At 41.1% G+C, this 24558-nt stretch overlaps 1 protein-coding gene across 1 annotated transcript in view; it reads left to right on the forward strand.

Moving 5' to 3' along the window:
* LOC134652856 (unconventional myosin ID) overlaps positions 1 to 24558 on the forward strand; it is a 54641-nt gene that overhangs the window by 28346 nt on the left and 1737 nt on the right. Inside the window, exons 2-16 of the mRNA XM_063508054.1 lie at positions 6411 to 6591; positions 10869 to 10990; positions 11269 to 11488; positions 15379 to 15576; positions 15748 to 15987; positions 16067 to 16217; positions 16589 to 16746; positions 17070 to 17191; positions 17409 to 17559; positions 18288 to 18434; positions 18801 to 19027; positions 20297 to 20446; positions 21250 to 21364; positions 21957 to 22137; positions 23109 to 23302. Coding sequence (XP_063364124.1) covers positions 6411 to 6591; positions 10869 to 10990; positions 11269 to 11488; positions 15379 to 15576; positions 15748 to 15987; positions 16067 to 16217; positions 16589 to 16746; positions 17070 to 17191; positions 17409 to 17559; positions 18288 to 18434; positions 18801 to 19027; positions 20297 to 20446; positions 21250 to 21364; positions 21957 to 22137; positions 23109 to 23302 — 2557 coding nt within the window. The remainder of the gene's footprint in view (positions 1 to 6410; positions 6592 to 10868; positions 10991 to 11268; positions 11489 to 15378; positions 15577 to 15747; positions 15988 to 16066; positions 16218 to 16588; positions 16747 to 17069; positions 17192 to 17408; positions 17560 to 18287; positions 18435 to 18800; positions 19028 to 20296; positions 20447 to 21249; positions 21365 to 21956; positions 22138 to 23108; positions 23303 to 24558) is intronic.

A 24558-nucleotide genomic window follows, 5' to 3' on the forward strand; every position in this document is an offset into this window, starting at 1 on the left:
ATGTGTGTGCTGTAACAAAAGGAATGGAAAATCAGTAACGTTGCAGAGACCGAATTACATTCTTGTAACACTAAACTTTCGAGTTGCTACTTACCTTGCTACAAGAAGTGTGGGTGCATGTTTTAAGGGATGCCTCCCAGGACGAATTGACTCAATGACCACGACGCTGTTCGCTCACATGCCGCCGGATCTCAAGTCATGAGAGGATCGCGTTCGACAATCGATTTCCTTTCATTCTTTTTTTAAAGCTTGCGTCTATGACGCGGAGTCGAGAAATTTTGCCATGTAGCAAACGATGTCCCAAACAACATTTGAAAACAACAAATTAAAAGACTAATTATATTGCGTGTCAATATTTTCGAACTATTAAACCTAAATATTTAAACTCTAAAGAAGATATCTAAAGTTAAAATAATAACCATAAACAATATAGAAATATAGTTGACTTTCACTTGATCAAGTATCTCTGGATGCCAACAGATGGCGTTAAAATTAATCCGTGACGACAGCTATTCCACCACTAGATGTCGATAGTAGTATCATGACGAGGTCAATATTACCATAGAATTTTGAACCGTTACAAAGTGAACCCCATGCTCCCATGAGCCGTGGCCAAAATGCTGGGATAACGCGAGGAAGATGATGAGTTTTCTTATTATTCCCTTGCCCAGGCCCAGTAACATGCTACAGTGCTATCTCATTTACTACGATACAATTAGACAGTGTGCGCGTTTTAGGTATTGACAGCCTCTTAAGACTGCGTCGACCGTTCAGTGGCCCCATCATTAGTGGAATTGTGTTTAATAATAAACCGATTAATTTCTGTATACATAAATCAGTATATGTATTAATATTGTTGTCCTACTTGTTCCACAACTTTTGGTCTTTGTCACATAGTTTAGTTTCATAGAACGAAGTACCAATGCGTATGTTTCGGCCCGGCCGAAAGGTTCGGCCGTTTTTTGGCCGAAACCGAAACTACGGCCGAAACATGATTTTTTGGCCGAAACTGGCCGAAACCGAAACCGAAACCGAACCTTCGGTCGGACACTATTAAGAATTGCGACCTGTAGAGGAGAACATCCGGACATACAAAAGCAAAATACCCGAGTCAAAACGTAGACCTTCGCTACGCTTCGGTCAATTACGAAGTTATGACCATATATTTAGGCCAACTTCAAAAAAAACATAAACTTACTAATTTTATTAGTTTTGCGACTTTAGCGAAGAAGTTGGAGCCAGATCCAGAAAAAAAATATAAACCACATTATAGTTTCTAAACTATTCTAAACATTGATAATAATATAATACTCCTGAAATAATTCGGGTGCCTCGTGGGCATGTCTTATTACGAGTCTCGGGGTCAAACTATATTGGAAACGAATACGCGAATTCATGAATTGTAAATATAAACAGCCTCTTGATCTTGAACTGGAAGCTGCGCCTACGCTGTTACAAAATGGCGTATTTAAATATAAGATTCTAATCCTTTACGACGTTTGGGTATTAGGAGGATGACGTCATCGCATCGCTCATCGTCCATCGAAGTCAATTACAATTAGCATAGTAAGGAGAGCGAGTTTAAAGTTTAATGCGACTGATAGTACATCCTTACATCATTCTTAATGCTTTTCGCATTTTAACCCCTTTGAGAAAAGCTAAGTTAACATTGTGTCTGTTTGTCTGTAGCGCAGGTCCTTTGCTGTTTGGCCGGTGATCGGTCGCGGTTGGCCTGATCATGATCATACAATATATCATTTTCTGTTACTTTTTTTGTGATTTTTACTAAAGATATATTGTTATATTTTATAATAGATAGGTACCTATTGAAAAATTTCCATGTTAGCATGCTACCTTTGTCAATCGAGCTTAATTTAAGGCGACATACAGTACAGACCACTTCGGTCATAAGCGTCCTCATGTTTTCCTCCTACATCACAAGCATGTATATACATACATACGCATTCCCGCCTTATTCCAACGACTAAGATGGAAAAGTCTTTAAATTTCTTGTACCATCCTGATATATAATATACCTTATTGCAATGTCATAAGATTTCATTTAATTGCTGATGTTTTATTCTTGGACGCGAACCTGTTCGGGCGGTGACGTCATCTCTAATGAGTTGTAAAAAATATGCGTCTCGACTCGAATGGATTGTTGAAGTCGTATTAGATCATCACGGGTGGCTTTGAACTTTTGAAAGGATCGCGTGTAATAGTAGAGTTCCTGTATGCCGTGTTTTGGTGCAGCTGAATCCAATACTTTCAGAGACGACACAAGTTAAATTTTAAAACAAATTCTACTAGTAGGTAGTTAAATCGAAAGAAAAAGTTCGAAGTTATCCCAACCAATGTACACAGACAGCCAGCAGGCAGAGTGTTGGACAGATTGATTATATCTTTAATTTACTTACTTGTAAGTCAACCCAACACTATTATAAAACACCTATTGGCTTACTTCCAAATAGGTGTCACTGTGACAGTGACAGATACCAAGGCACCATAACCATAAACTGGTGACAGCCTTCAGTCCGTTCGCGGGTCAACGCCCTTTTCGCCTGCTTCATGCTTATTGCCTGGTACACGCGAGCTATGTTATGATATCGATTGTCTTGTTATACTCATTGGTTGGTTGTTTCAGGTTTAAGGTAAGCTAGCTATGTTAACAAACAATCTACTGTTACAGATTAATAAGTTATGTTATGCATGCAGCGAGAAGGCTGAAAAGGGCAAAGCAAACAGGAACTTATTGACAACCAAAAGCTCCTAAGATACCCAAACCCGTAAGCAAAAATGTATTATGTCAGCAGCAGAAGTTGCGAAGCGAGGAGTTCAAATTATCTGAGCATAACTAAGAACGTGCAAATCAATTTGACCCTTCCGGCCGTTTTCACAACTGCGATTCGCAACCAGGTGTGAATAAAGAATGTTTATTTTTTGTTCACAACCAGTTGAGAACCAAGAGAACTTTTTCTTTTATCGGAACTTGGTTGCGAACTGCAGTTGTGAAAACAGTCTGAAGGATGCCTTGTTCGCAACCAAGTTCCGATAAAAGAAAAAGTTCTCTTGGTTCTCAACTGGTTGTGAACAAAAAATAAACATTCTTTATTCACACCTGGTTGCGAATCACAGTTGTGAAAACGGCCGGAAGGAATTTGACCACTTCACCAGCTTTGGTTTTCTATGCTACCGTATATATTATATGGGACACTTTTCCACCTTTCTGATTTAGGATGATAACTGTCAATTCCATGTTCAACATAAATCAGGGATTGGATACCGGTATTTATTGTATGGGAACGAAAACGGTATTTTTTCGTTCATTGCTAATTATTTAATTTCTAATTGGGCAATCTAATAATACAAAGTCGTTAACTAAACACACAACTGAGTCCTACATTTCGAGTATAAAAGAATTCGGAAAATATGGTTATTTCGTTTTTTTTGCATAATACGGTTCCGATCCCTGACATCAAATTTAATAAGTCCATTAAGTTAGGTCCCTTCGTCGATTATTACTAATAGAAAATTATTAGCGCTATCACTATCACTAACAAATGCTCGTAATACAGTACGACATGGTCATTTATCTTATCGCAGGTTTACACGAATTGTATTTTTTTAATCATGCTTGTTGGCACCACGAGCCCACCCCGTCAAATGACCTTTAGTGGCCTTTATTGTCAAGGCGTTGGAGTGCGTGTTCAGATATTTTTGAGCACCTCGGCCGCGCCGATATATCTAATGGCGACTGTACACTATCTACCATATTATTTTTTGGCAAACGGCACGGCACGAGGCACGTTCGCAGAAATAATGTAGATTTACAATATTTTTGCATATTGGCTTATCAATAGGAAAACGTGCGATAAATTCAAAGTTGTATGTTACATGGAATTAGGTACCCAATTTTTAGATAAAATACAAACGTACCTATGGGTATACCTAACTCCTAAAACCATAGCATTACAAATTATAAAGTACAGTAATATCTTATGTGATGAAGCGCGCATGACATGTCACACTCTGTAACTCCTTAAAAGTAAAGAGTTATACATAATTCAATAAAGACACGGTAATATATGTATATACTGTGCACTTCATTCTGTATGTTATATGTATTATTATTTATTATTGCACAATTCTGTATGGCTCGTATCGTGTCCATCTTTTGGAACTCTTTTTTTTTTCGATTTTCTGCATAAGTTTGAATGGCCAATCAAGCCTTAGGCCTCACAAAGAATGCTTTGTTTTGAGCCGCCATAAGAAAGTGCAGCACAATGAAGTGACGTGTCATTCTTCCGTCACGTCTTATGTCACGCTGCAAACCATGACAGTTATTGTCTGCGTCGGATCATAATCTCAAGATACTTAGAAAATTTGTCTTGAGACTCCTTTCGTCGAACAAGCGCACAAAACGTAATGATTATACTTTTTTTCTGCAGTTGTTTTTATATAAAGTTTATATTACCTATAAAAAAATCCATGCAAGTTTCTTTATGACAACCCAAGTCTTCTTGATCTTACTGTGGGTCTTAGTCAATTTAATAGGTAGGTAGGTTTTATAGGTAGGTAGGTAGGTTTCTTAGGTAATTTATTTATTTTATTTTATTTTTTATTTATTTATCGTTAGGGTGACGTGGGCTACATTTTGTTCTATTTTCCAAAAAGGACGATATTCCATATATATAAATCGTAGTCTGAATTATTTCTGACTTGTTTTACGTTTCTGTCCCTCAGATCCACATGTTTATGTTACGTCTATTGTGTCGTCAGCAAACTATTGCATCCATGAGAACATTGAGAACTGGAAATGGTAACAATACGCGGTTATTAAATCATAATTTGTTTTTGTTTGACTGTTACTGTCTGTCTGTTACCTCCACTACGAGTACTTATGTTGTTCACCCGTGCTCTGATTGTCTGAAGATTTCAGATAAAGCAAAAGTTAGACCGGGTAAGTCTGCAACGATTTTGATAGCGCTAGTGCAAGTGTTGTTTATACGTCATAATTGCATAGAAGTTTTACGTTTATTAACACGTTACTTGCACTGCGTGTGCTGTCAAAATCGTCGTTATCTCGCTCTGACTCTAGTCTACTAGCTTTTATTAGGTAGGTATAAAATAAAAAATTACGGAGAGTTAATTAATGACTTCTTTTTTTATCTCGGTAAGTATTGATAAAGTTGAATGTGTAGAGCTAATAAGGAAAACGCAGTTTCAATGAAATACCTATTACAGGAACGTATGTAAAAAAGCGGCCAAGTGCGAGTCGGACTCGCACATGAAGGGTTCCGTATTTAGGCGATTTATGACGTATAAAAAAAAACTACTTACTAGATCTCGATCAAACCAATTTTCGGTGGAAGTTTACATGGTAATGTACATCATATATTTTTTTTAGTTTTATCATTCTCTTATTTTAGAAGTTACAGGGGGGGGGGACACACATTTTACCACTTTGGAAGTGTCTCTCGCGCAAACTATTCAGTTTAGAAAAAAAATGATATTAAAAACCTCAATATCATTTTTGAAGACCTATCCATAGATACCCCACACGTATGGGTTTGATGAAAAAAAAAATTTTGAGTTTCAGTTCGAAGTATGGGAAACCCCAAAAATTTATTGTTTTTTTTTTTCTATTTTTGTGTGAAAATCTTAATGCGGTTCACAGAATACATCTACTAACCAAGTTTCAACAGTATAGTTCTTATAGTTTCGGAGATAAGTGGCTGTGACATACGGACGGACAGACAGACGGACAGACGGACAGACAGACAGACAGACAGACATGACGAATCTATAAGGGTTCCGTTTTTTGCCATTTGGCTACGGAACCCTAAAAAGTCATTCCTTTATGTAACAAACCCACGTTAATATCGTGAACAAGTTTTGCCAATACCCCTAAGCAGCGATAACTTTTGAATGAAAATTGACCCCAGTGCAAGTAGGTACTTAACTGTGTTTAGCAGGGGAATTAAATGTAGAGGTAGACAGCTAATAGCCGGTTTAAACTCTCGCGCGAGCCACGAGACGAGCCGCGAGCCGCGCCACGAGACGCGAGTCCACCGTTTACACTCGCGTTCGGCTTGTCATTCGGTTATAAACCTTATGCCGTGCCGTTAGTGTTTAAATTATATTAGCTCGACGAGCTTGCGAGCCACGAGACGAGCCGCGAGCCCACCGCTTACACTCTCGTCTCGTGGCGCGGCTCGCGGCTCGTCTCGTGGCTCGCGCGAGAGTTTAAACCGGCTATAAAAGTCAAATTGTTGTTCTCCCGAATCTATAGGTCTAATAGGTTGTATTATTTTTGTTCTGACAAACGAAATAGACTTTTATCTATCAGTTTTACACGCTGGTTTTACCTGGTCAATGACGAAATCCTAAACCTCATTCTCTTTTTACAGATTCCAACACAACAAGATATATACATACATCGGCGAAGTCCTTGTGTCAGTCAACCCGTACAAGACGCTAGACATCTACAATGCCCAGCACATGGCTCAGTACAGAGGCAGAGAGATGTTCGAGGTGCCTCCACATGTGTACGCCGTCGCAGACGCGTGTCAACGCGTACTTAGACAACAGGTCAGTAAAGATACGTTCAGATCTGCCAATTCAATGATCGGTCGGTTAGGCATTTGTTAACAAACACTTGCAGCTTGCCCATCAGACCCTTTGTGCCCTTCCAAGTCTCGCAGCCGAAGAGCAAAACAGACTTCACTATGGAATCGAAGAGGGAAATCTTGATCCTCCGCGTGAGCACATTCGAGTCCCAGCCCGGTTTCAGCTGTGCGAAAGCGCCTTTGGCTTTCTTGATCCTTGCGGCGACGTCGTCAACCGAGCCACCACTGTTGGTCACGGTGCTGCCGAGATACGTAAATTTAGCGACAGATTCCAGCGGTGTACCATTGAGTCTGATGGGTCGTTTTTCGCACGTCTGAACTCGCATTTCGACGGTCTTCTTAGCGTTGATTCGTAGGCCCTGTTCTTGAGCTTCCTCTTGTAAAGAGTCCAGCTTCGCTTGGAGGTCAGGCAATGAAGACGAAACCAACACTATGTCGTCTGCGTAGTCGAGGTCCTCCAGGTGTGAGCTTTCGTTTCATGTGATGCCCCTAGGTGTTTCCGTTACTTTCCGCATGATGTCGTCAAGCAGGACGATGAAGAGCAGTGGCGAAAGGAGGCAGCCTTGTTTAACTCCGGCAGTCATTGGAATTGGTTCCCCTAGGACTTGGTCGTGCACTACTTTGCAAGTACTGCCGTTATATAGGGACTGGATGATACCTATATATTTGCTGGGTATTCCTCTTCGCCTCAGACTGGACCACAGTGCGCTCCACCTCACGGAGTCGAAGGCTTTCTCAAAGTCGACGAACGCCAGGAAAAGTTCAGTTCGCCACTCCACGGACGACTCGATGAGTATGCGCAAGGTGTTCGTGTGGTCAGTGCATGAGCGTCCAGAAAGGAACCCGGCCTGCTCCTCCCGAAGTGTTCTTGCGATCTCTGGGGACATACGGTTGAGAAGTACTTTTGCCAGTACTTTTGCTGCCGTGGGTAAGAGCGTTATGCCCCTCCAGTTATCGCAGACTGACAAGTCGCCCTTCTTCGGCACCTTCACGAGCAAACCTTGTTTCCACTCGCAGGGGATACGCTCCGTCTCCCAAACACGCTGCAACAGGAGAAATAGCATTTCAGCTGACCTAACTGGATCCGCTTTTAAAAGCTCCACGTTGATGTTATCTACCCCTGGTGCCTTTCCTGTCTTCAGCTGTTTAATAGCGGCGACTACTTCTGCGTATGTTAAAGGAGTCGTTGACAGGTTCAGGAGTAGTCTATAAATAGTAGATAACAGTAAAAAGTCCAATAATACCATCGTCGTATTCTTAGCGAAGATCCAGTGTTCGCCACGGCTCACAAAAAGAGCCTGCTCCGGTCGGCCCCCTAATTCCAAAAAGTGGCGTAGACACTAGTTTTACTATCGCGACATCTATCTTTAATCTTGTTATTTAATTATTCAATATCATACACTATCAGACACCTAATACAAATAAGAATCGTAATCCATGCATGACATAATAGAATGGCACGCATTCATTAGGTATTAAATCATTGTCACTCTTCCATCAAATGATTTGTCACCAAACCATGAACTGAATTGACATGACATAGCTAAATCGATATGTTAACGCTATCGCTGACACATAAAGTTTGACTGCAGTACATGCCCTTTACGGTAGCATCCCTCTGTAAAGGTCCTTTAAAGGGCGCCAGGACGAAGCACTCATCCTACATGCCCTTTTCGTCCTTTGTCGTGTAAGCGATATTTTATGAAGCATTTTTATCGTCTCACATGAATATCTATTTAGTTTCAAATGAAACATAAAAGTAACGACGAACGAGAGTAGATATATTTTAACGTTCTTCATGGGACCGAGCATTTTATTGCGATACTTATAGATATTTTTCGTTATATAGAATGACCAAATTTAATAAGGTGTTTTAAGTATATGAAATGTAGCGAAAGTTAGCAACTTCTGCACTCTAAAAAATTAGTTGGGTACCTTTATCAGGTATGTCCAGCGACTCCAGCGGTTTTTGAGAGTGAGTGACAGCGTGGTCTTTTAGAGGCTCTTTTCTTCTTCGACGTTCTCCATTTTCGCTCGGTTGTATATTTATGAATCATTGGTCCTGCAATTCTCGGTGATTTTATATATTCACATGGTTCTTGTTATTCCCAAATTTCCTTTCCAAATGGACCCACAAATCTTGTAAAGAGTCATCAGCACCTCAATATGCATCCAGCGGTATATCTTCTGTGCGTTTCACCGAGCAGTTAAATCAGTCACGGCAGCTGTTTCGTGCCAATCTCCATTGTCCCCGCCGTAAATGCACATTGCTGGCCGGCGTGCCGACAAAGTCGTAAACTCGAGGGCCCTAAAGCATTTTATGGTTAGTGAAGGTATGTTAACGCCTATATTGCTTACAATGTGGTTTATGGAAATGCAAATGCTGCATTGTGTCAGGAGTAAAGACGAAGGAGTTGCATATTAAGTTTTCCATATTATATCCACCTACTCGTACGAGGGCTGTTTGATAAGTACCCGTTTTCCAAATGTATTAATATCACGGGCCGAAAATATGTATACAATCGTTTTAAGCCATTTTTCAGAGGTGGGAAAATTTAAAAAAAAACAGCATTCTTTTGTTTTTTTCTCATTTGTCAGCGATTCAGTGAAAGCGTGAACTTAAAATTGTGAAAATGGAGAAAGAGCAGTATCGGTCTGTAATTAGATTCTTGTTTTTGGAAGGAAAAACATGTGATGAAATAAAAGTAAGAATGCAAGCGGTTTACCATGAATGTGCTCCTTCTATGACAACCGTCAGATACTGGTTTAACGAGTTTAAGCGGGGGAGAACAACCGTCTTTGATGAGGATCGCCCAGGCCGCCCAATTGAGGTGACTACAGACGATATGGTTAAGAAAATTGAAAATATCGTTTTAGCCGACCGCCGAATTGAACTTCGAGAAATCGTTGATGCTGTAAATGTTCCAATCGAGCGGGTACAAAACATATTAGAAGAAAAATTGGGTATGAAGACAGTATCGGCGAGGTGGGTGCCGCGTTTACTCACGGAGGAGCAAAAACGGAACCGACTGACTACTTCGGAGCAGTGTTTGGCCGTGTTCAAACGTAACCCGAAGGAGTTTCTGCGTCGTTTCGTGACCGTAGACGAAACGTGGGTCACCACTACCCCCCGGAAATGAAAGGGCAGTCGAAGCAGTGGATTTTACCGGGTGAACCTGCGCGAAAGATAGCATAAATCGTTCCATCGGCTGGAAAGGTCATGGCGACCGTTTTTTGGGATTCGCAGGGTATTATACATATTGAGTTCTTAGAAAAGGGGAAAACGATAAAAGGGCAGTACTATGCCAATTTATTGGATGAATTTGACGCTGGGTTGAAGGACAAACGACCCCATTTAAAAAATAAAAAAGTACTGTCTCATCACGACAACGCACCAGCTCATTCGTCTAGAGTTGTGATGGCTAAATTAACACAATTACGCTACGCCCTATTGCCTTACCCCCCGTATTCTCCAGATTTGACCCCATGCGATTTATTTTTGTTTCCCTACCTGAAAAAATGGCTCGGTGGTAAGCGATTTGGATCAAATGACGAAGTCATTGCCGCCACAGAGGCCTATTTTAATGACTTTCCGAAATCATACTTTTTGGATGGTTTATTGAAGCTTGAATATAGGTGGAACAAGTGTATAGAGTTAAAAGGAGACTATGAAGAAAAATAAATGCATATAAACAAAAACAACTGATTATTTTTTTCATAAACGGGTACTTATCAAACAGCCCTCGTACTTTGCTGTGAGATACCTTAACGATAATGCCCTACACTTACGGCCTTAGCTTTTCTAGATGATTACCCAATAACTAAGTTCTTAAATTGTCAATTTTAAGTCGTTATGCAGATTTTAATGGCATCGGACAGAGAAGCCAATGCGATGGTCGAAAATGGTAATAATGTAATAATTATGTGCATTAAAATATATTCTAACCTACAACGATCTAGAGATATCACACGAGTGCCGAAACTAAGAAAAAATGCAGTAACGGTTGTGTACCCAGTGAGAAATATCAAAAATACACAACCTCCTGAGACCCAGAAGCAGTTGTTGCTTTTGTATTTGTTTTTATTTTGACCCTAAATGTAGTACTATTAGTTATTCTGTGCCTAAATTACTCAATAAAAGCTGAGGATATATTGTGGAATATATCAGTAGGTATAAAATTACCATAGAAATAAAATATATCCGGACTGTATTATTAATAATTTTTATTATTGTTTTAGGGCAAAGACACATGCGTACTCATATCCGGTGAATCAGGAGCGGGTAAAACAGAGGCATCGAAGTTCATCATGAAGTACATCGCCGCAAATACCACACAGGTCCACAGGGATTACATAGACAGGTATAATAATGTTCTTAAAACTTGATTTAACTTTGTCGTGATTAATTTAGTAGGTACCAGGCTTCATAAACAGTCGTAGCTCACGCAGCAAGTGTTATTTATCTACTAGATAGGATTCCCCGTTTTGATTTTGGTACCTAGTTCAGAAAAACCTTGCACAAGATGCAGTCTTTGTTATTTCTTCGCCTTCTCTGCATACGTTATCTATTAGAACAAATATGAGACAAGAGCGAAAAAGTTCCATTAATTACTTTCATTGACAAAATCTTCTTTTGCAGAGTCAAGAACGTGCTAATCCAGTCCAACTCCATCCTGGAGACCTTCGGTAACGCGAAGACCAATCGCAACGACAACTCGTCCCGGTTCGGCAAATACATGGACATCCACTTCGACTACAAGGGGGACCCGGTCGGCGGGCATATCAGCAACTACTTGTTGGAGAAGAGTAGAGTTGTCAGTCTGCAGCAAGGGGAGAGAAACTTCCATGCCTTTTACCAGGTAAATATTGAAGTCTAGAGTCCGACGATGCTACGGTTCCATGCCAACTGCTACGTCAAGTATGGCGTTCTTATGGCATAAATCACTGCGATGCAAAATTTCACGCTAAATTACGCGTACGTTTATGCGTAGTCTAGCTTGCTTTCGTCTAGTCTAGGTCGTAACTTGACTTCTCAGACTTTAGTGGCAATAGGCAAGACTCATAGAACATGGGATTATGGGATTGCTCATAGAATCCATGGTTGGGGCAGAAAATTATGTGGGTACATCTGCAGCGATATGGACCCACGATTTGGTTACGGGGGGAAAAAATGTCCGTTTTTTAATTCAGAACCCAAAATTAATTCAGAATTCAAGCTCGCCAAATGTCACTTCCTGGAACCGTTTCAAATTCGATACAGCTTGTATTCTTTGGAGCTTTATCTGATACATCCATTAAAATAGGCTAAGCAGATACTTTATTTTCATTAGTAGGTACAAGTAGTATTGGTGTACAATTAAATATTTATCTATTTGTTTTGGACTAGTCAGTGTATAAATCCAGTCCGCTACTGCACCGCAGCAATAAAAATGCTGAGACTCGTAAACAACAATTTAAAAAAACAAACGCATATAATATTTGACTATAAACATTTATAACATAAAAACGTTACACAGGTGACTCAGTTCGAGAGCGCTATCTCTGATAGCGATAACTTAATCTGTATCCACTTTGCAGTGAGTTCATATCCTGAAAAACATGAGAATAATACTGTTTAGCTAACACGCCTAATATCTGTAGGTACTAAACTTTTCATCCAATATGTTTTAGTATTTACATCTTAACACTCCATAAATTCTAATGGCTCCATGAACTGTAGACTTCACCAGCAAAAAAGTGTCAGAAATTATGAAACCCTACACCCTATAACTTTAAAATAAAGTTCAAAATAATTGTGGGAAATATATTCCCTCTGCCTTATAAGGATAAATTAAGGCGTAAAATTAATAAACGTTTTACCATTACATAAAACTTATTATTTATTAAGCAACGAAAGTGATGTATGGAGTGAGCACTCCAAGCTTAGGTATTGATATCTAATATCTGCCCAAATTGACATGTTTGTTTATACGTCTCACAGTCAATACGAGTATATCTGTCAGTCATCTTTGCCTAGATTTGTGTCCAAACATTTCAATAGAAAGCTCACTTGGTTCTGAATGGTGCAATTGTCGAATTGTGTCAGCCATTGATGCGTATACACTGACATGTTTACAAACCGATGTTATTGTTATACTAACATCAAATCTCTGACCAATATCTCGAAATCAGAAATCAGAAATTATTTATTTACATTGATACAGTATGGGGATGTTACAATATATAGTGTATCATGTACCTAGCTTGCATGCAAGCGTGCAAATTCATCACTATAATCATAAGTTTAAATAAATATGAAATGTCAAATTCAAATGTCAAATGTCGTTGGAGTAAGGTATACAAATAACAGTATCGATTGTACGTAGCACTTGTTATGCAAACTATTTGTGTTGTAAATGATGTGGGTTATTTAACTTTTGTAATCTATGCACATAAGCTAATCTCGTCCTATAACTGAGGTTGATTAGAGTACGTCGAAGCTAATTCTGCATCGACAATTATAATGAATGACAAAGTGTGGAAGTGCCAATATCTACATTTCCCGTTCAAAATGTATCTATCACTCTCTAATAAATAAATAAATATTTGGGGACAATCTTACACAAATTGACTTGTACTATGTTACTAGACGACAATTACCGACAAATAAATGCCTTACCATCTGACCTCACCGGAATTCGAACCCAGGACTTCCTGCTTCATAGGCAGGGTCATTACCGACTAGGCTAGGAGGCTAAAAATTATATTTATATAAATTCTTCTTGTAAAGCTATTAGCAACTGATGCTTTTAAAACGCAGCCTTATCCGACACTTTTGATACTGACTGTACGAGTAGAACACCAAAACATTGTCATGATTACGAATACCGACCGCACGTGCGACACAATGCAGTCGCCGCTGCAGGTATGCACAAATAGCTGCAGTCCCCTCACTGCGGTTTCCGCACTACGTGTACACAATGAAACAGTGCAGTGCGTTTAGTGGCAGGATGCTTGCGAATTCTTTACAAATCCAACGATTATATCCAAGTACAGTGAGCTGAGAGATAACTGACTCGCCCCCCCTAAAACTAGTTTCTATGCAGAGGGGGAGGGAGGGGGTCAGTTTGGTACCAGCTTATTGTACAACTTCAAATACCTAAGGAAAAACATAGAAATCCACCGCCTCAGGTGGAATTCGAACTCGTAGAGCTATGACGCCGTTCTGTACAAATTAAGGTACTGAATATAATCCAGCAGCGGCAAATATTTTTGCAATTAATCGCTTCTACTATTTCCAGTTAAAAGTTTTAGAAACGTATTACGTGACCTTACCCTACGTGCCCAACTGTGCCTAAATTCTATATAGTATACAGTTATCAATCTACTTATTATTCAATTATCAAACCTCTTACCTAGTGAATTATGTGCTACTCTTGTGACCATATATTTCTATACAAATTACATACAAAATATTTCAGCTTATATCTTTATTCATATCGATCATACAATAATAGTAGGGATTGCAGAACCGGTACTGTTAAAAAGAACCGGGATTTTCGGTACCGGGCAAAAATGGAACCGGGATTTCCCGGTATTTTCGGTACTTTCGGGACTGCCTTCAAAAATCAGTTTTCACATCAATTTTCAGTAAAAAAAAACGTAAAACGACCACGAATCTTTCTTAAAACAATAAAAAAGTAGCACAGTGAAGGTACACACTTCTTTTGTACCATAATATGTGTCTTAAGTCACACAATCATTAATATAATTTGTTTTTTTTTTCCTAAACTACATGATATTTTTACTATCTTTGTTGATTGGCATTTGGCAAAAACTTAATTGTGGCTCAGTAATATCATCATTTTTTTAGGGTTCCGTACCCAAAGGGTAAAAACGGGACCCTATTACTAAGACTCCGCTGTCCGTCCGTCCGTCCGTCTGTCACCAGGCTGTATCTCACGAACCGTGATAGCTAGACAGTTGAAATTTTCTCACAGATGATGTATTTCTGTTGCCGCTATAACAACAAATACTAAAAACAGAATAAAATAAACATTTAAGTGGGGCTCCCATACAACAAACGTGATTTTTGACCGAAGTTAAGCAACGTCGGGCGGGGTCAGTACTTGGATGGGTGACCATTTTTTTGCTTGTTTTGCTCTATTTTTTGTTGATGGTGCGGAACCCTCCGTGCGCGAGTCCGACTCGTACTTGGCCGGTTTTTGAAATATGTAAGACGTTTTGTGAAAAAGGATACTTAAATGATAATTTTCGCATGCGTTCAAAATGGGCTGTGGACCTTCGAACATATAATAACAGAACTATCAATACCTACGACAAATCAAGAAATTATTCAGCCAGAAATATGAAATAACTAATTGTTCGTATAAAATTATTTATCGTACAAACATTTATGCCCTTAAAATATCAAATTACGCAATTTTATATTGTCGGCATTGTCAAACCCATTGACTTTTTTTTAATTTATATTAATGTAGTGGTCAGCCGTAAAAGTATTACCATCAGCCTTAGATTGATAAAATATATTTATTTTCTTTATAAAACATGATATTTCATGCTAAGTAACAGAAAGCAGTCAAATATTGTACCGGAAATTTTAGTCCCGAAAATCCCGGGAGTACCGGGATTTTAATTTTGAAATCCCGGTTCTTTGCTATGCTCTAAATCCCGGGAATTCCCGGTACTTTCGGTACCGGTATTTCCCGGGAGCAAACCCTAAATAATAGTTTATTACATTTTCTTCCAGTTACTGAGCACTAACAACGCGCACACGAAAAAGTTCGGCCTGACGACAAACGCGCAATACAAGATGTTGGGCACCGAGCGAGCCACGTCACAGGATTCTAAGCTATTTTCTCTAACGAACAGCGCCTTTAATGCCTTGGGCTTCGCGCAGTCCGTGCTTGATGAGATTTGGAGTATCGTCGCTGGAGTTATCCTGCTGGTAAGTGCATTGTGAACCCTATTTGTATCAGATTAATGCGTAGTTTCCTCTGATGAGAGTAGCATGAGTAAGAGGAATAAAGGTAGCTGTAGCTTCGCGCGGTCCGTTCTCAACGATATTTGGAACTGATGCTCCAAGAATGATTTCTTACGTGTCTTATTTGTTTTCCAGGGCGAGCTAACATTCACAGAAACACAAGACGGCCAGCTAAAAATCGGGGGCCCAGTGAAACAGTGCGTGGCCGCTCTAGGAGTGACAGAAGAAGGCCTGCGTGGGGCCATGGTGGGCCGCGTGTTGTCCGCCGGCGGTGACCTAGTGTCCAAGGAGCATTCGCTGATCGACGCTAATTATACTAAATTGGCGCTCGCTAAAGCGGCTTATGATCGTCTTTTCACATGGATTGTCCAACAGGTCGGCTCTTATCAATGAGTATTTCGGTACGTATGTCTATTGTAAATACGTTTTTAGTAATATTGTGATTCGTTCATAGATAAACCGTGCGATCGAGGTCCCGGCCGGCACATACAAGAACACCCTGATCGGAGTCCTGGACATCTACGGATTCGAGATCTTTGACACCAACAGTTTCGAGCAGTTCTGCATTAATTACTGCAACGAGAAGCTACAACAACTCTTCATTGGTTAGTTAATTTTACAAGAAACGTATAAGAAAACAGCTAAAGAGTACTAGTTAATAAGGTCGCTTATTCCTTACGTAACAAAGGTCGCAAAGGCTCCCTAAGAATGCGCTATCTTCGGTATAATATCTCTGGCGCTACAAGCGTCTATAAGTAGTCTTTCGGAGCCGTACTGCACCTTACACAAATTCAGTAGAGCAAAAGCTTAGTTTTTATGGCTACTATCGCTGTCACAGGTCTCGCTCTGTCGGATTCTCGCTAATCTGTTCTAGTTTGGAGGCTGCAGATTGTGGGCACCTGGTCAAAAACGTCTGGTGCCAGACTCTGGTACCTATAGTGTTACCATAGTTTGATATAGAATTGTAACCTTTCAGAGCTGGTGCTAAAACAGGAGCAGGAAGAGTACGCCCGCGAGGGTATCCAGTGGACTCCGATCCAGTACTTCAACAACAGAGTCATCTGTGAGCTGGTGGATGCACCTCACCAGGGCATCATCTCCGTCATGGACGAGGCCTGTCTTAATCCTACTAAGGTTGGTTCATGTATTTTTTATCTGTTTAAAAAATTTAACTCACTTTTAAAAGGCGGATGTTCCTTATTCGCTGGGATCTTTTTATATGTTTCCTAATTTCTAGAAGATGCTTGGATTGGTTTGGATTTTTTTATTTTATTTGTAACTGGGCATAGTTATTAGGGACCTGATGGTGGTGTCTTGGAAAATGTTGCTTGTGTTTGTTAAAGTGGAAATGCTGATGAAAAGCATAAAATGATCAACGGCACTCCGTATCGTAACCGTATTTAGGCGTATTTATTTATGATTAAACAATATTTTAATTGTTTTTGTGTTATGTGCAGATTTCCGACACACAACTCCTGGAAGCATTAGACAAACGGCTGGGCTCACACAAACACTACACATCGCGGCAGCTCGCCCCCACAGACAAAAAACTTAAACACGGAGTGGACTTTAGAATCACGTGAGTTTCCACTTTTATACTCTTTGGTAATTCTCTCATAACTCAGGAACAATCTTTAGTCTACGAGGTATTTCAAATGAGAGTTATACTTTTGTTTAATTTGAATTAAAACAAAACAATGATTGTGTAGTTACGAACCCGTTTTATTCAAATTTCTTTACTTATTTATTTGAAACAGTAAAAGCTAGAGAATAAATCGTTTTTCTTATTCTTCTAGACATTACGCTGGTGATGTGACGTACGCCATCACAGGTTTCATGGACAAGAACAAGGATTCGCTGTGGCAGGATCTGAAGCGGTTGCTGCACTCATCTACAAATGCCTCGCTATCGGATATGTGGCCCGAAGGCGGCGCTCACATACAGAAGGTTGGTTCATACTGCCATTTGGACGGTGGATATCTGACACAGGTGGCATTAGCTCTCTCTGCCAAAACTGTGGGAGGTCGTGCCGCTCACGCATCGGCCTCCACAGTCACCAAACCCGGTGTCTATACAGCAATGCATAAATCGCCTGCAATAGAAAGAAAGAAGAAGAAAGAAAAAGCATTTATTAGCACGATAACAACCTTAAAAATTAACAAAAGAGAACACAAAATGAGAGGTTGCGCTAAATGGTCCTCACTCAGCTAGGTGTCACGGCATGAGCCACATGGCACACTCCGCGACGCTGATTTTCAGTAAGGCCCAGTGGATGGACTAGGTGGCACTCAGTAATGGACACAATGTACAAAAATAAGGGAAAACTTAAGTAAAAATAGACGCACAGGCCTGTGATGATGAAAGTTCAAAGTTTGATCTATGGTGCGGTTGTTTTGTTTTACCTCTGAAGATACTAACTTGTAGATACTGTGTTTCTTTAATATTTGAAATCGGCACAAAACGTATTTATTTAAAGCCTGACCAGTAATAATGATCATTGTCAAGAGGGCGCTGTTATTCTCATGTATGGGGTGACAGTTTAGTATAGTATGAAAAAATTAGTTCCAGTGAAATTCCGCAACATGGCGCGTGATCATATATTCCTGGTCAGGCTTTATGTATTTACGTGTATACTTGATTTAAAATAGTTTACACATATCTGCGTTTGTTTTCAGACTTCAAAGCGGCCTCCATCGGCAGCCACTCTGTTCCGCAACTCGATGGCGGCATTGGTCACGGGGCTGCAGAGTAAGGAACCATTCTACGTGCGCTGCGTCAAGCCGAATCCCATACAGTCACCCAACGCCTGGGACGACCAGCTGGTAAATACGCTATGCTGTTTGTTGTTGTGTGTACGCCTGTATGTATACACCACAAATATATATGTTTTCTTTGGCGTTTAACACGTTGTACGTGAATCTTTCCTTAGCACTCTAGGGCCAGTTGCACCAGTCACAATTGACTAACTAATCGACGTCATTCAGCAGAGAACTATGAAACTTCTCATATAATATAATTTAGCGAACTTTGTAACGGTGACTTAATCACCACTTGGTGTAATCGACCCTTAACGCTTGAAAATGGAACCCCGAAATATGTTACGCGAGTGACTAATTAAAATTGTGAGTCGAACCGTAAAATTAGTTTTTAATTACAGGCTTACTAAACTAAGCTCACTCTTTGGCCAGGTCCGTCACCAAGTAGCCTACCTCGGGCTGGTGGAGAACGTGCGCGTGCGCCGCGCCGGCTTCGCGTCCCGCCAGCGCTACGACCGCTTCCTCAAGCGCTACAAGATGCTGTCGCAGTACACGTGGCCCAACTTCCGGGGCTCCAGCGACAAGGACGCCGTCATGGTGCTGCTGAAAGATCTGCAGGTCCATGACGTGCAGTATGGACACACGAAGCTGTTCATCAGGTTAGTAGATTCACATGTATTCTGCTTCCGTTGTTGGTAATGCAACAATGGCTATAGTCTAGTCAGTGTTACGACCGCTTCCTCAAGCGCTACAAGATGCTGTCGCAGTACACGTGGCCCAACTTCCGGGGCTCCAGCGACAAGGACGCCGTCATGGTGCTGCTGAAAGATCTGCAGGTCCATGACGTGCAGTATGGACACACGAAGCTGTTCATCAGGTTAGTAGATTCACATGTATTCTGCTTCCGTTGTTGGTAATGCAACAATGGCTATAGTCTAGTCAGTGTTACGACCGCTTCCTCAAGCGCTACAAGATGCTGTCGCAGTACACGTGGCCCAACTTCCGGGGCTCCAGCGACAAGGACGCCGTCATGGTGCTGCTGAAAGATCTGCAGGTCCATGACGTGCAGTATGGACACACGAAGCTGTTCATCAGGTTAGTAGATTCACATGTATTCTGCTTCCGTTGTTGGTAATGCAACAATGGCTATAGTCTAGTCAGTGTTACGACCGCTTCCTCAAGCGCTACAAGATGCTGTCGCAGTACACGTGGCCCAACTTCCGGGGCTCCAGCGACAAGGACGCCGTCATGGTGCTGCTGAAAGATCTGCAGGTCCATGACGTGCAGTATGGACACACGAAGCTGTTCATCAGGTTAGTAGATTCACATGTATTCTGCTTCCGTTGTTGGTAATGCAACAATGGCTATAGTCTAGTCAGTGTTACGACCGCTTCCTCAAGCGCTACAAGATGCTGTCGCAGTACACGTGGCCCAACTTCCGGGGCTCCAGCGACAAGGACGCCGTCATGGTGCTGCTGAAAGATCTGCAGGTCCATGACGTGCAGTATGGACACACGAAGCTGTTCATCAGGTTAGTAGATTCACATGTATTCTGCTTCCGTTGTTGGTAATGCAACAATGGCTATAGTCTAGTCAGTGTTACGACCGCTTTCTCAAGCGCTAAAAGATCTGCAGGTTAATGATGTGCAGTATGGACATACGAAGCTGTACATGTACTCTGCTTCCGTTATTGGTAATGCAACAATTATCCGGTTCGAAGGACCATGTTTGTAAGATGAAGAAAAAGTGTTGCTGGAAACCAGGTTTAGACACGAAAGCATATGAATGACTGAATTGTCTTCGGTTGTTGGTAAAGCAAAAATTATCCGGTTCGAAGGACTGTTTGAGATTGGATGAAGAAATGTGTCTAGAAAGTAGTAGCTGCAGCGTTATTATTGGTTATTAACGAAAGTTTTCTTTGTTCGCAGGAGTGCTAAAACCCTGCACAGCTTGGAGGCCGCACGTGCTGCACTCATCCCGTCCATCGTGGTGCTGCTGCAGAAGTTATGGCGAGGGACCCTGGCGCGCATGCGCTACAAGAAGATGAAGGCCGCGCTCACCATATACAACGCCTGGAAGTTAGTATACTATAGCCACAGAATAACTAATAGTACTACCGTACAGAAAATTCACTCCTTCACAAAAGTCAGGTTTAGGTATAAAATTACACCTATATCGTCGCCTGCAAGCAAAATTGAAACTTATAACCGCGCACGAACCGTGAATCTCCTTTGCGCGCCGCAGTTTTATGATCGAGCTGTGAGTGTCGGCACGGGGTTATCACTTGACAAGTTTTTATACCTATACCCACTGATTTATTGTTTTTAAGATAAATATGTAGGAATTACAAACGTTGATTATGTAAACATACATTTTTTATCCGAAGATAGCATGTCTGATTCTCGCGGAAGTAAGTTTCGAAGCCATTGTGTGTTTTCAATCTTGCGCGAGCGCCACGTGACACGACTATCGTGCGCGCCGAGCGGCAGCCCACTGCCATACGCCTGTCCGATGGGCGCGCCGGCCAAATGTACCTAAACTGCGGAGTTACACCCCCCTGCTATAGCATGACTGAGCAAAGCGGAGATCTCTGGTTTAGCTTGGACAAAAAATGATTTCATATGTCCAGCTGCTCTCCGCTATGGGTCGCATTTCCCAACCGATTTTCGTGAAATTTTGTAAGCAGGTTCGATAGTTACCAAATGTTTTCTTGATATGGACGATGGAGACTATATACTACTTACTCTAATTTAATAATTAATCTCCATTTAAAGTGTGATATCGTACGTGGAATTCAAAAAATGAATTATTCTTATCGTATTATAGTCGTACGAGTATATTCAAGATGTCTATTTTACGGCTATCTACGTCTATTTTACAGACGTTACTGCTACCGTCGCTACATCGCGGCCATCCAACACGAGCTGCACCGCAACCGCAACGTCATCAAGTCCTGGCCGCCGGCCCCGAGGCGGGTCAACTCCGCCCTCATACAGGTATTTCAGACCCTTACAACGAAAGGTAGATACGGTACGTTAGATATCACAACTGCCCATTGTAGTCTACCCGGTACATAGCCTTTTGGGCATCCCTCGTATAAAAAAACCGGCCAAGTGCGAGTCGGACTCGCGCACGGAGATTTCCGCACCTTCAACAAAAAATAGAGCAAAACAAGCCAAAAAACGGTCACCCATCCAAGTACTGACCCCGCCCGACGTTGCTTAACTTCGGTCAAAAATCAGGTTTGTTGTATGGGAGCTCCACTTAAATCTTTATTTTATTTTGTTTTTAGTATTTGTTGTTATAGCGGCAACAGATATACATCATCTGTGAAAATTTCAACTGTCTAGCTATCACGGTTCGTGAGATACAGCCTGGTGACAGACGGACGGACGGACGGACGGACAGCGGAGTCTTAGTAATAGGGTCCCATTTTCACCCTTTGGGTACGGAACCCTAAAAAGAACCTCGACACGACGAGGAAAAGTTTTTTTAAGTACCTAACATACACTTTACCGAATATTTTGCGCTTTATATAATTTTTAAACGATGGCAAGTATTGCATATTGAAGTAACGTGTAATCCCAGGCCGCCTACCGCCGCTGGCGGGCCTACCTGACCCTCAAGCCAATTCCCCGGGCGCAGTGGCCGCAGCTCAAGATGAAAATATGCGCCGCCAGCGCGCTGCGCGCCCGCAGGAGGGACTGGGGCGCCGCCAGGCCGTGGCGAGGGGACTACCTCGCCGATGATAACTATAACCCTAAAGCTGGTGAGTTTTCTATCCTAGTAGCCATTTGTACAAAAAAGCGGCCAAGTGCGAGTCGGACTCGCGCACGGAGGGTTCCGCACCATCAACAAAAAATAGAGCAAAAAAAAAACAAGGAAAAAAACGGTCACCCATCCAAGTACTGACCCCGCCCGACGTTGCTTAACTTTGGTCAAAAATCACGTTTGTTGTATGGGAGTCCCACTTAAATCTTTATTTTATTCTGTTTTTAGTATTTGTTGTTATAGCGGCAACAGAAATACATCATCTGTGAAAATTTCAACTGTCTAGCTATCACGGTTCGTGAGATACAGCCTGGTGACAGACAGACGGACGGACGGACGGACAGCGGAGTCTTAGTAATAGGGTCCCGTTTTTACCCTTTGGGTACGGAACCCTAAAAAGAGATGGCAAATAGAGAGACTGTCCGGGTAGATGTTGTGCCTGGAGACCTAAATCCGTATCCAAAAAGTTGGTATGAATTTATCTTACATACCGACAGTTAAAACATCGAAGGCGCGATTCAAATCTAGTAAGTATAGGTATGTGCGCAGAAAGGGCTCCGGGAACACCGTCTACTGGAAATAGCATGATTTTAAAATCTATAGAGATATAAAAAGTAACACAAACTTTATCACGCTTTTACTTTTGGCTTTTATTTATACTTGATCAAAAAACACAAACAAACAACTGTAATAAAGGCAAAACAAAACTGGCCTTTTTGAATATCGTACTTACGTCCTGTTGTCACGGAACGACCTGAAGTGTCTTGGCCTCCAACACCAAAGAATGGCGGTCTTCTACAATAATGGCTCCTCTGTCCGAAGCCGTTTCTGTCCAATCGACGGCGCCGAGTTCGCTCCGAGGTCATTTGCGCTTCGTCTCTCCAGGATTTTCGATATCTAAAGAAACATCGTTTTCTTAGATTTTATAATTTATACACAACTTTTAAAGCAAAGTTTTCTGTTTTCCAGCCGTGTACCGATCAGCGTTAGCGTCCCTCCAGAAGTCCCAGCAGGCCGGCGCCGCGCTGTTTTCCTGCCGCGTGCACAAGTTCAACCGGCACAACAAGCTGGCCGAGCGCTGCCTGCTCATCACCGACCACAGCATCTACAAACTGGATGCCAACACCTTCAAGGTCCTGAAGAAACCTACGCCTATCACCGAGGTAAGTCAAGATTTAGGAGTACCGCAAGGCAGTGTTCTTGGACCGCATGTATAAGTTTTGCTTATACAACACGCTTGCTGAATGATGTCTTCTTATCACAAATACAAAAAAACTAGATACAAATACTTTCAAAGTGTTTAAGAAACCCACGCCTATTACTGAGGTAAGTCAAGATTTAGGAGTACCGCAAGGCAGTGTTCTTGGACCGCATGTATAAGTTTATCTCATAGCAACCTTGCTGAACGATGTCTTCTTATCACGAATCATACATAGCATTTACAAACTAGATGCGAATACATTCAAAGTGTTGAATACGCCTACGGTCGTCACTGAAGTAAGTCAAGAATTAGGAGTACCACAAGGCAGTCTTTTTGGACCGCATGTATAAGTTTATCCTATACAACAACCTTTCTGAACGATGTCTTCTTATCATGAATCATATCATTTACAAACTAGATGGGAATACATTCAAAGTATTGAATACGCTTTCGCCTGTCACTGAGGTAAGTCAAGATTTAGGAGTACCGCAAGGAAGTGTTTTTGGACCGCATGTAAAACTGACTTATGGATTGAAAAATCTTAAGATAAATACCACGTCACTTTTGTTTATTTTATGTAATGACAAATATTTTGTTTATTTATTTATTGTTTATTTATTTATTGACTAACTTACATTTACAGTTAAACCAGACATGTAAGTTATTAAACATAACAAATTATTTAATTACTTAGTACTATACTATAATATACATGACTAATAAATTTAATACAAAATTATGAGGGTATAGTCGTGGGTGTGGAGATCGGCTCCAAATACCGAGTTGCATTGGCTAGGAGTCTCGGTTCCTTCTGTGAGAATATGTCTGTCTGGGGGTCGAAGAGAAAAATATTATTTATGTGGTTCAGTGCTACATACAGAGCAGGGATGTTGCGAACATCCGCATCCGCATCCGCAACCGCGGAACATCCGCATTATTTTCAACATCCGCATCCGCATCCGCATAAAATCGATGCGGAGCTTATGCGGATGCGGATGTTGAACAAGTCGGTACAGGAACGTCTTAGCGGCGGCGTAAGTGCTAGGTAATTTCGTCATTACCTATAACGAAATCTTCTAGATCCAGAAAAGTCGGCGAAGTTACTGTTTATTAAATATAACGCACCTATATTCTTGCTCAAATACTAAACGTTTGGTTTTTTTAATAAAAAAATACTAAAAATGTAATATTTGACGTTTTCTAAGTACCTAATCTTGA

Source organism: Cydia amplana, chromosome 12, assembly GCF_948474715.1.
Source record: "Cydia amplana chromosome 12, ilCydAmpl1.1, whole genome shotgun sequence".
Classification (NCBI taxonomy): Eukaryota; Metazoa; Arthropoda; class Insecta; order Lepidoptera; family Tortricidae; genus Cydia; species Cydia amplana.